This window comes from Primulina eburnea, chromosome 15 (assembly GCF_022965805.1).
Source record: "Primulina eburnea isolate SZY01 chromosome 15, ASM2296580v1, whole genome shotgun sequence".
Taxonomy (NCBI): Eukaryota; Viridiplantae; Streptophyta; class Magnoliopsida; order Lamiales; family Gesneriaceae; genus Primulina; species Primulina eburnea.
Window position 1 is genome coordinate 7,130,753 of NC_133115.1, and position 12,854 is coordinate 7,143,606.

General features: G+C 45.9%; 1 protein-coding gene across 1 annotated transcript; it reads right to left on the reverse strand.

Annotated features, from left to right (window-relative positions):
* Positions 1 to 9,753: 9,753 nt before the first annotated feature.
* Positions 9,754 to 11,764, reverse strand: LOC140815426 (uncharacterized). Its single transcript, XM_073174539.1, has 2 exons — positions 11,570 to 11,764; positions 9,754 to 11,474 (listed from the first exon to the last, which is right to left on the reverse strand). Exon 2 carries the CDS (start codon positions 11,020 to 11,022, stop codon positions 9,754 to 9,756), a length of 1,269 nt encoding a protein of 422 aa, XP_073030640.1. The 5' UTR covers positions 11,023 to 11,474; positions 11,570 to 11,764.
* Between the last annotated feature and the right edge of the window lie 1,090 nt (positions 11,765 to 12,854).

A 12,854-nucleotide genomic window follows, 5' to 3' on the forward strand; every position in this document is an offset into this window, starting at 1 on the left:
TCGGAGCCTTTAAGTGTCCCATAGATGAGACGTCACGTCGAAATGGTGTGTCTCCCGGACCCGAATAAATTGTTATCTAGCCTCCCTGGATGTCACGATCATTATGATGAAAGGTGTCAGCATTAATTCCTGCCTGAGAATGCTTCGTATTTCGGGAAATGAATAAGTCTGACACCTCGATAATTGCGCACGTCTCTTCATCTTCCGGCACAATTTCCGAATATGCATCCTAACCCTTTACACATTCGTAGATCAACGGTGGTTTTTATCCCCTTGCCTCTATAAATAATCATCCGCTTCCCTTGCAATCATACCAACAACAACTATCATCCAAAAAGAAAAGTAATGGCCGATGCAAGCAGTTCAAGAGTTCCAGATATGTCCGAGGAATTCATGGACATGGCTGCAGAAAAACATAAGGCCGCTATAGAAGATGAGGTCTTCGAAAAGATCCTTGTCTTCTGGGAGGCATTGCAAGGATTACAACTGCTCTACAACTGGGGCGAAGCTACCACTCCCAGGCTGACGGCGAAGTTGCAGAAATACCGGGAATACCTAAACATTCCCGAAACATCGGATCCTTTAGAAGAGGATCGTATCTACGAACTGATGCTTCGTAAGGAGAGGAGCATTTTGAATAACATCACTAACACCGAGAGCTACGCAAGGGGGGCTACCAGAGAAGTAAGACGCTGTATGCATCTGTGGAAAGCCCGTGTAGAGGAGGAGTATTTTGCTGTAATGCGCAACAATTCCTTCAAATAAAATCTTACTTGAGTTTACTGTCTCTGTATTACTTTATTTAACGCATATTCCCCGAGCTGCATAACTCAACTAACAAGATTAACTAACAATACGTAACAACCGGGGGCGTAAGGATTTCGTATCTCCAACAAAAAGGACGCCCGAGCCTCGCATCTCCTGGGTTTCGGATGGGATGCCGGGGCATCATCCTTTCAAGTCTTATCAAAAAGACCGGGGGGTGCGACATCTTGGGCGTAAAAAACGTTGCTTCGTACTGATTAATGCACTAATGACACGCGTCTCTTCCACCCAACTGTCACCATCGTTTAGCATTTTGAGAATGATTATTTATAATACCTTAATATGTTCGACTCAAGTATATCCACCGGGCTTAAAAATAACATGCCGGGGCGTTGTGTCTCCAGGGCTTAAAATAACTTGCCGGGGTCTTAAACCTCCCGGGCTGCCAACCAACATGCCTGAGTCCCGAACTTGTAATCCTAGAAAAGGAATAAGCCGGGAATAAAAATCTTCCGATTTGCTGACATGGTGTCATGATGATATGCACTTTATTAAACTCCCGTCAAACGCAAACGTTCCGTATTCCAAGATACATCAGATTTGACGCTTGGATAACCGCTCAGACCCTCCACCTGCCCCGCACAATTTACGAAGGACATCCCGATTGTACACATGTCTAGATTCGACGGTTTTGATCAACTCTTACCTTTGAATAATAGAAGGGATGTTCGGCTGGCTGAGACTTTTGGACATCCTCCATATTTAAGGACGTTCACCTATAAATAAGAGGGGATAGATGCAAAGTGATCCTCAATCCAAAATGTCAAGTTCAAGTGGTTCCAATGCCTGCAGCAGTACACATGTCCTGGTGACTCCGGAGATGCGTCCTCATGTGGAGGAACTGAAGATAAAAATTGAGGAACACATATGGGCGAAGGTCATGGCCGTGCGGGACAAGGTTCATGACTTGGATTATACCTACCGCAATCGTCTCGCCACTACTCGAGCACAAAGAGCAAGAGCGAGGAAGTATATCCGATAATTTGTAGTAGACCGGGTGACATATCTGGTTGATGATGAAGTTCTGCTGCATATGATGCTGTGGAAAGAGTGGCCCTGAACAAGATAATGACGAATGAATCCTTCGTCAACCTCCGCATTCATGAATTAACTAATTGGATAACGGAGTGGCAGGATTCTGTATCTAACATAATGGATCCTATAAATTTTCGCCGCTATTTTATGTAATGGAAATTTTATCGACTTCTATTGCTTCATTACTCTTCTGCCAATAAATCCTGTGCGAATTTATGCGGATCGAAACAATAGACTTACAGTTATTTGTAATAACCCGATCTTTTAAAACTGAAACGGCCCTTGTGACATACTTGATTAAAATATGATTCCAGGATCTGGCACCCCCCGAACTTAGAATATAATCCCGGGCTATCAAATCTTTTGACTGTAACAAGATGCCGGGGTCTCGGACTACTCGGACTTAGAAATCCCCATCCCGGGTCTCTAGGTTTCCCGAGCTATGAAACAAACCTGCCGGGTTCTCCCAAACCTCCCGGCTTACCCATACAGCATTATAATGACAAGTGTTCTTCTATCTCAACGGTCAGTAATGTTTCATCATCCGAGGAGATAAGCCATCATGACGCCTCGATCTGTGTAACTGTCTTTTCATTCTGCCCGTCGCGACTTTCGAGGCGCATCGTAACCGCACACGTGTTCACTCAGTCGACGGTTCAGATCGTCCTTCATCCCTTATATATAGCAACCCAAGGTTTTTCCAAAAATCACTTTCAAACCACCATTGTCGGCGAAGCCCTTGCAAATTCTTCTCTCGCAGTTTCCGGCGTTCGAAGTCTCCCTGTTCCGACGATCTTCCACCATCTCCGCCCTAAATACTCGTAAGTTTCTTCTTCTCATTATGTCTAATTCTACTTCTTCTACTTCCGGGGCCAATGCACGAGGCTCGTCAGGATATGAATCCGCTGCACTTCGTTCTGATTCGTCTCCTTCTCCCACCTCTCGCCGCCCTTCTACCCAGACTGTCAGAAAACCTATAAGCTTTAAACCCCCATCTTCTTCCAGACCTTCTAAACCCTCTTCTTCGGGCCTTTCCCGGATCCCTAAAAAAGATAAGGGTAAGGGCAAGGTCCAGGCTTCCGGCCGCCCTTTAACCGAGGTCCTCGAGGTTCCATGGTTCTCCTCTTTGAGCAGCTCCTTGCGCCCCGGAGCAGAGAAGGAACTTCGAACCCTAGGGGTCATTCCCCCTACCTATCCTATTCTCATACCCGGATCTTCTGACCGGGCGGATCAACCCCCCTCTGGTTATATTACCTTTTTTCGGGACCAGCTTCGAAATGGTCTTCGATTTCCCATTGCCCCGTTCTACATCGAGGTTACCAAATTCTTTGGTGTACCTATTAATCAATTTCACCCCAACTCCTTCCGGATCATGGCTTCGGTTTTTGTTCTCTTCCGTATGCATGATCTGGTAATAAATTCCAAAGTTCTGCATTACTTTTTTATTTGTAGATTAGGAGATAATGCCTTTTCCCTTTCTGCCCGGCTTAATGCCCGCTTTCTTGATGACATCCCTTCCTCTCAAAAGGGGTGGAAAGGAAGATATTTTTTCATTCGCCTCCCGGGTTCTCTTGATTGTTCAACCGGGTTCCTCCCTTCTCTTCCCCCTCAGCCAGAACTTCCTCGGGCGTATAAATCTGAAGAATTTTATACCCGAAGCCTCGCCTTGGTAGAGGGTAAAAAGTTTTCTTCCTCCGCCCTTATTGCCCAAGAGCACCTGGCTACCCATCATTTAAGTGCCCGGATTGAGGATCCGATTGACCAAGTGATTGATGAAATTGCTGGCTCGGGCCTTCAACCCGGTAACTTCCCTTTACCTGTTATGCGATTGCTCCCTTGCTTTATATTTGCATTTGGATTTTACCCTTTCTTGCTCTTTATGCAGATTTAATGGAAGAGGCTTTTGCCAAAATATGGGCAGCCGAGAAGGCAGCCAAGGAGAAGAAGAGGGCAGCCCGAAAGGCTGCTGCCGAAAAAAGAGCTGAGGATGTGGCTGCCCGGGCAAAGGAGACGGCCCTTGTACAATTTGAACATAAGAGAGCAGCGCCTGAATCTAGGGAAGACGAAGAAGACTTCCTATCCCTTCGCCAAAGGCAACGAAGAGTCATGACCATCTCGGTTCTGACTCTTAGTGAAGATGACCAAGCGGGAGGCCAGGCTTCCTTTCAAGCGCATCAGTCAGACACACCTCCTCTTCCGCGCGATGACCAGGCGCCCCTCCAAGAGCCTTCCCCAGAATCTCTCCAAGAGCCTCTCCAAGAGCCCTTGCAAGGGCCTCTCCTCTCTGGGCCATATGCTCGGGCTAGCTTCTTCACTGAAAAAGATTCCCGAGTCGTGGCAAATCTCTTCAAGCAGATGCTCCTTCCTATTGATGAGGCCTTCCTCCAGAGTGTGCCGCCGACCCCTCGATACCAGGAGGGCGTGAACAAGCTCCTGGCTGTAAGCCTCTTTTTTTTCTTATTTCTTCCTTTCTCTCTATTTACTAATTTTATTTATTTATCTATTTTGATCCGCCTTCTCTTTTAAATAGGGTGCTCATATGATAATGTCGGCCCACGAAGAAGTGACCTTCTTGACCAATCGACAGGCCCCCCAACTACAAGCCATTAGGGAAGCACATGAGCGCCTCCAGGAGGAACTTTCCCGATTGAAGGGACTCCATGCAGAAGAGGTGGCTGCTCTTCGGGGTTCTGTAGAGTCTGCCCAGGCGAAACTGGCCAAAGCCCGGGATGAAATAAATGAAGGTCACATCAGGGAGGAAACTCTCCGAGGACATAATTCAGTTCTTGAAGGCAAGAACCTCTCCCTGATGGACACCATAGAACAACAGATGTCACGGGCTGAGAAAGCGGAGGTGGCCCTGGCCGAGTCTGAGAGCCAAAAAGAGCAACTGAGGACTTCCTTCCTGGAATCCACAGAATTCAAGGCAGCAGTTGAGCATAGAGCCTATCCTTTCTTTAAAACCGGCTTCGACAGATGCCGTCAACAATTTAAAGGAGTTGGGCTTATACCCAAGGATAGGGCGAACTTTCCAGACTTCGGGCTAGCCATGGCATCCCTTGCAGGAGCCAGGGCGGAAGACAAAGAAGAAGAATCCGGAGAGGAGGAAGGAGAAGAGAAAACTGGAGAGGAGGAAGGAGAAGAATTAGAGCAGCCGAAAGAGGAGGAGAAAGAGCCAGGCACTAACCCTGTTGATATAGAATAGGATTGTAATCTCTTTCTTATCCTTAAATTCACTTCCTGTCTTCGGGCTTATTAATAATGCAATACTTCCTTTCCTTTTATCCTTCTTTGCAATCTTCATAAAAATATAGCATCCGGTCTCAACAGGACTATGATACTCCTGACTTAACAAGTCTTAGAAATCTTTCAAGTGTTAAAAACTTAATCGAGATAAAAGACTAGGCACCGGTCTCCTGTATACTAACTGAACATTTGTGATGCAACTATCTGAAGCAAACAAAAGTTTAAACCGGGGAACAGGTCCCGGGTCTTGGAATGGTCGAGGTACGGAGCCCCGAGCCAGGGTGTAACGCCCTGGGCTTATGTAGAGATAAGGTACGGAACCTTAGGTCGGGGAACAGGTCCCGGGACTTTGGAATGGTCGAGGTACGGAGCTCCGAGCCAGGGTGTAATGCCCTGGGCTTATGTAGAGCTAAGGTACGGAACCTTAGGCCGGGGAACAGGTCCCGGGACTTTGGAATGGTCGAGGTACGGAGCCCCGAGCCAGGGTGTAATGCCCTGGGCTTATGTAGAGCTAAGGTACGGAACCTTAGGCCGGGGAACAGGTCCGGGGACTTTGGAATGGTCGAGGTACGGAGCCCCGAGCCAGGGTGTAATGCCCTGGGCTTAGTTCTTCTCGGTTTGATGTATCAATAACTTAAAGTAGACAGAAATATGAGAAAAGCGATCCTTTATTATTTCTTGAAAAACGAAAATTACATCTGTGCATTGGCTAAGGGTAATATTTCTTTAAATGAAGTACATTCCAAGGTCTCTTAAGAAGTTTCCCCTGAGCATCTTCCAGATAAAAAGATCCTGAACTAACTCTCCTAATGATTTTGTAAGGCCCCTCCCATCGAGCTTCAAGTTTGCCCACATCCCCAGCCGGATTAACCTTCTTCATAACCAAGTCCCCTATCTGCAGATCTCGAACTCGGACCTTTTTGTTGTAGGATTTCATGACTCGGCCTCGATATGCTTCCATCCGAATCATGGCTTGATCCCTCTTCTCTTCTAATAGATCCAGTTCCACTGCACGGCTATCCTCATTATTGCTCGGGTAAGATTCTACCCGGGCAGATGTTTGCCCAATCTCAACAGGAAGGATGGCCTCGGATCCATATACCAAGCTGAACGGAGTTTCTTGAGTCGGTGCCCGGGGAGTAGTCCTGTATGCCCATAGTACACTGGGCAATTCTTTGACCCAGTCCTTCCCTTTGTCTTGCAGTCTGGTCTTTAAGGCTTGCACAATAATTCTGTTTACAACTTCTGTTTGACCATTGGCCTGAGGGTACGCCACAGAAGTAAAGGACTGGGTGATCCTCATTTCCCGGCACCAAGATGTTATCTCCTTTCCCTGAAATTGCCTTCCATTATCTGAGATCAATCGCCGGGGTACGCCGAAACGACAGACTATATTCTTCCATAGGAACTTTAGAACCTCCTGCTCGGTGATCTTGGCCAAGGCCTCAGCTTCTACCCACTTAGAGAAATAATCAACAGCCACCAGCAAGAATTTTTTCTGAGCCCGGGCAACCGGAAATGGACCCACTATATCCATACCCCATTGATCAAAAGGACAAGATGCCCAGATAGGCTTCATAGGAGTGGCTGGGCTGTGTTGAAAGTTTGAATGATGTTGGCATCCCTTACAAGTCCGGACCACTCGGGCGGAATCATGGTGAAGAGTCGGCCACCAGAATCCGGCTAGCATCGCTTTACGAGCCAGAGATGTTCCTCCCAAATGCTCACCACAGCATCCTTCATGAATCTCTTGAAGAACATAAATTACTTCCTTCCCGCTCAAACACTTCAATAATGGTCCCTGGAATGATCTCCTGTATAGAACATTATTTAAGAGAACAAACCTGGGAGCTTGTCTTTTTATCTTCTGTGCTCGAGCTTTCTCCTCGGGCAGTTCACTGTCCCGGATGAATTTTATCAGAGGAACCATCCACGAATCTTCTGGTACTGTCAACATTTCCTCCTCTTCAGTAGCCAAAACTACTTGGGAGACAAACAAAACTTCCCGGGTACTGTCTTCTGACAAAGAGGCGGCCATTTTCGCTAAGGCATCTGCTTCTCCATTCTCCTCTCGGGGTATCTGCTCAATACTCCAATCCATGAATACTTCTGCCTGGGCTTTGATGAGATGCAAATATTTGAGCATCCTGTCATCCTTGACTTCATACACACCCTTTATCTGCTGAGTAATCAACTGTGAATCGGAGTACAATATAATTCTGGCCGCTCCGATTTCCCGGGTAGCTCAGATACCGGCTAGAACAGCCTCATACTCTGCTTCATTATTCGTCACCCGGGAATCAATTTTTACTGCCAACTTAATCTTCTCTCCCGACGGGGATTTTATCACAACTCCGACTCCGCATCCAGCCAGGGAAGAAGCCCCATCCACAAACACTCTCCATCTTTCCTCCTCAGCAGGTTGAATCATCTCAGATAGGAAATCGGATAAAGCCTGCGCATTTATGGCCACCCGGGGTTTGTACTCAATATCGTATTCCCCCAATTCCACATTCCATTTAATCATCCGCCCGGACACTTCTGAATGAGTCATAATTCTTCCAAGCGGGCTGTCAGTAAGGACGATAATGGGATGTGACAAAAAATAAGGCCGCAACTTCCGGGCAGTCACAACCAAAGCCAGGGCCATCTTCTCTACTTCACTGTACCGTAGCTCGGGACCTCTCAGGGCATGACTGACATAGTAGACAGGCTTCTGATCAGAATCTTCTTCCTTTATTAACACTGAGCTAACGGCATACTCTGTGGTGGACAAATATACAAATAATTTATCCCCGGGCTCGGGTTTTACCAGCACTGGGAGCTCAGCCAAATGATTTTTTAGATCCTGGAAAGCCTGCTCACACTTATCATCCCAACCGAACTTCTGGGCTTTCCTGAGAACCTGAAAGAAAGGATAACTACTGTGAGCTGACCGATATATAAACCGAGATAAAGAGGCAATCCTCCCGGTCAACTTCTGCACTTCTTTGACAGATCGGGGAGAAGGCATACATAGCACGGATTTTACTTTTTCTTGATTGACCTCGATCCCCCGCTCTGTCACTATAAAGCCCAAGAACTTACCACTCCTGACTCCAAAAATACATTTAGCAGGATTGAGCTTGATTCCATAAGATGTCAAAGTGGCAAAGGTCTCTTCCAAATCAACAATAAAATCCGCCACCTCCTTTGATTTTCCCAGAACACCATCCACATAAACCTCCAGATTTCTTCCCAGCTGCTTCTCAAAGACTTTATTCATTAAACGTTGATACGTGGCCCCTGCATTTTTCAACCCGAAAGGCATTACAACATAACAAAATGTACCTCCCGAGGTGATAAAGCTGGCATTGTCTTGATCGTTTTTTGCCAAAGTAATTTGATGATATCCCTGATAGGCATCCATGAAACTGAGCAGCTCGAAGCCTGAGGTGGAATCCACCAACTGATCAATACGGGGCAATGGGTAATGATCTTTTGGACAGGCTTTATTGAGGTCCCGGAAATCAACACACATTCTCCACTTCCCGGTGGCTTTGGGTACCAGTACCACATTCGAGAGCCATGTAGGAAATTGTATCTCCCGAATGTGGCCGGCTTGCAGCAACTCTTTCACATGTTCATCGATAACTTTGTCCTTTTCGGGACCAAAGTGTCTCTTCTTCTGCTTGATCGGGTGAGCTCCCGGGAGAATGTTTAATCGATGCTCAAATATCAGGGGTGAAATCCCTGTTAGTTCCTGCTGGGACCAGGCAAACACATGAATATTAGTCTTTAGACATTTAAGTAAACTGACCCGGGTGGATATATTGAGGTCCCGAGCTACCTGGATCTGTTGGCCTGGTCCTATCTCCACAGCCTCCTGCTCCTCTTCTGCCACAAAGTGTACTTCCCCTTTTTCCACCACTCTCCCCCTGACTTCCTCCGTCTTGGCTTTCTTCCCCTCCTTTCTAGACTTGCCTTGATCTGCCCGGATACCCTCCACATAACATTTCCGGGAAGAAGGCTGATCTCCACGGACCTCTCCTACTTGACTTCCCACTGGAAATTTGATCTTTTGATGGTAAGTAGATGCTACTGCCCTTAACTCATTCATGGCCGGCCTCCCCAGAATGATATTGTAAGATGAGGGGGAATCCACCACTGTGAAGGTGGTCATGACTGTTTTCTTGACATCCCGGGAGCCTAGAGTGAGTGGCAGAACAATTTCTCCCTCCGGATAAACCGCATGTCCGGCAAAACCAAACGGGGTAGTCTCCACAATCTCCAACTTAAACCCTTGCAAATCCATCTGCACTAAGGCATCTTTAAAAATCACATTGACTGAACTGCCTGAATCCACAAAGACTCTCAAAATGTCGTAGTTGGCCACCCGGGCTTGGATGACCAGAGCATCGTTGTGTGGCATGTTTACTCCCTTTAGATCTTCCGGACCAAAACTGATCACGACCTCGTTCCTCCTAGATCCTTCCACCTCCATACACTCCCGCCTACTTCTCGACTTCCTGGCTCGATTTGAATCCCCGTCAGTAGATCCTCCCGAAATCATTTTGATCAGTCCCACCGCAGGGGAGGAAGATCTGTTCTTCTCGGGCTCCGGCTCCCTCCCCCTACCCACATCGTTCCTCGGGCTATTTCTTGCGTTTATCCGGGTGTTAGGCATTGGTGGCCGAGGTGTCCAGAGTGGACCTCTCGACCTCTTGACCGATTGATTATATCCCTGACTGGTGGGTGGACATAATTTCTCTTTAAAGCCTTACAATTCTCGGTACTGTGCTGACATACCACGTGCCTAGTACAAAATCCACTTCTCTCGGGCTGAGACAACGGGTGATCGGGAACTGGATCCCTACTGCATTCCTGTACCTCTCTCTCCCGGATAATTTTCAGAGGCACGTGTTGGGAGAAGTGCCCTGGGTTACCCCGCCTTGGTCCTCTCTCCTCGGGCTTAGATGCCCGGTCCCCTCTCTCCTTTCTGATGGCTTCCCTCTTTTGTCTCTGGGCTTCCTCCATATTAATATATTTCTCTGCCCGAGATAGCAAATCTTCAAAGTCCTCAGGCACTTTCTTTGTCAATGATTTGAAAAACTCACTCTCTTTCGAACCTTGAGTGAAGGCAGTGGTTTTTGTCTCCGCAGCACAAGTGGGCACATCCAAAGCCACTTTATTAAATCTCTTAATATACATCCTCAGACTCTCCTCCGGGCCTTGCCTTACTTCGAACAAACTGAAAGCAGTTTTCTTATATTTTTTGCTGCTACTGAAATGATGCAAGAAGATTTTCTGAAAATCATCAAACGATTTAATACTCAATGGAGCCAACCCATCAAACCATCTTTGAGCCGAATCTACCAGCGTAGTCAAAAACACTTTACACTTGATCCTATCGGTGTAGCAATGCAACATAGCCATATTCTCGAATCTGGCCAAATGTTCCTCTGGATCTTCGTTTCCATCATACGTTCCTATTTTGGCAGACTTAAAGTTCCCGGGAAGAGGTTCCCGAATAATTGCCTCAGCGAACGGGCGTCCTTTGACAGACGCTCGAGAAGTTCCACGATTTTCCAGCTGTCCTTCCAAGACTTTCATTTTCTGCTTTAACTCCAACATCTCCTCGACCATCGTTGGTGACTTAGATCCAGCAGAGGATTCCTCAACTTCTCCCCTCTTCTCCTCCTCCCTCAACTCCTGCTGCTGATCTTGCTCTTTCTCTGGTTCCTCCTCAAGTGGTATATCATGGTGGGAAGCTTCTCGCCTAGCCATAGCTTTCTCCACGGCTTCAGTAATACGCTTATCCAACTCCTCTGGAGTCATGGTAATAAGATCAGGAGGAGCATCCTCTTGTCTTGAGTGATTTGCGTCAACTCCCTGAACCCGGGAGGTATTCTGGTTAGTTTTTCTCGTGTGAGCCATATCAACGCCTTAGTCTCAAGTTCCCACAGACGGCGCCAATGATGCGGCCTCGTTGAAATAGAATGAGCTGGGTCAAAAGCTCCAACGGGCCAAATCAATAATTTATAGTGTTTGGCAATTTGAGTGTGGACAATGGCTTTTTCAACACCTGCAGATAAGAAAAGAACTCGTGAATGGGCGCCGGAAGGGTGTCCGGCGTGACCACTCCGATGCTTAAGTCAGCAGACTTGTCAAGGAAGGAACTTAGAGCAATATGTATGAATGCTTGAGAATGAAGAAATTTTCAGACCCTGTAAATGACAACTATACCTGCTATTTATAGGAAGGAAAACTAGGGTTACCTCGATACGCGGGCGTACCTACCGCTTGTACCTTTGAACGTTGACTGCCCGTCCAGTCCCTTTCTTCCCAATAGCTTCGCGGACACTCCAAGAATAAGGGATGTTGACTGCCTGTCCAGTCCCTTTCTTCCCGACTCCAAGGATGGGGGACGTTGACTGCCTGTCCTGTCCCTTTCTTCCCGACTCCAAGGATAGGGGACGTTGACTGCCTGTCCTGTCCCTTTCTCGGACCCCCCAACGAGGTTACTTGGGTATTGAGCCCTCGGCTCTGACATGAGAACCCGGGCCCTAGTTAATCATCTCACCCGACGGTCATGTAGGAAATACCCGGCCTCTCGGTCTTCATACGGGCCATGCAACGAAACTTCCCGGGTCATCCATGACCCGGGCCCTTTCAAGGGTATCATACATGTTTCTTTCCAAAAATCCATGTTACCAGTCATGATCGTCGGATAAAGAATTTCTGTGAGATGCGACGGATCCTGGAAAAAAAAAGGAACCAAAAATGGAAAAAAGTTCAATTTATGAAACTAAAATGCAAATTCATCATTAACACGATCAAAACTGAAATTTTTGCAAATTATAGGATAAAAAATACAATTTTTCCAATATATTACACACACATTTTATGCTACAATGCGGTGCCCATAGACCTTGGTAAGTTCATGCATCTGCAGATTTTTTATGTGTTATATGCAGATTTTTTTATGTGTTGAGACTTATGAACGTAGATTTTTTCGTAGTGCATTGTATTTGGATTTGAATATGAAGGATTAGGTATTTGTGAAAGAGCTATCTTTTACTTCTCAAAAATTTACATCAAACATTGACAATCTGTTTAGAGAACTTTTATAAGTCATATGTTGTTATGTAAGCAGTCTCCGACACTTTACTTTATTTTTAGTGTAGTAATAACTTGAAAATAGCGCATCTCCGAGAAAATAAAACTCATATTTGATTCATATACTTTAAATTTTACTCTAAAGCAGAGCATTCTCTACCATTTTATTTACACCCACTAATATCAGTGTTTAAATTTATAATTATATGTACTTGTTTGATTTAATATTTGGGAAAATTGGTTTTAAATCCCCAAACTCAACTTTACCCTAACTCCCTACCCTTCAAAAACTTTGCCCAAACTCTGTAAAAACCCAAAATGTGACAAAAACACCCACATATTCAAGTGATTGATTTTCTGGGCCTAAAAATGGTATCAGAGCCTATACAAAATTATTTCAAATATACAAAATTATTATTATCATGTAATTAAATGTTTGAGGAGGAGAATTTTCTCAAATAACAGGAATCTGAACCTAGGTTCGAGATTATTTATTTACAGGAATCAGAACTCTGGAATATTTGCAACAGGAAGATCTAACTAAGGTTAGATATCAAGAAAGAACTTATCAGAGTTCTAAGGTAAATTTATGATTCAAAATAACAGGTTCTTAGAGATAGTACTGGATTCCTCTAAACTCTCGGGAGATC

Excerpts from the sequence above, each read along its gene's own strand:
- LOC140815426 (XM_073174539.1), bottom strand. The coding sequence starts at position 11,022 with ATGGCTCACACGAGAAAAACTAACCAGAATACCTCCCGGGTTCAGGGA.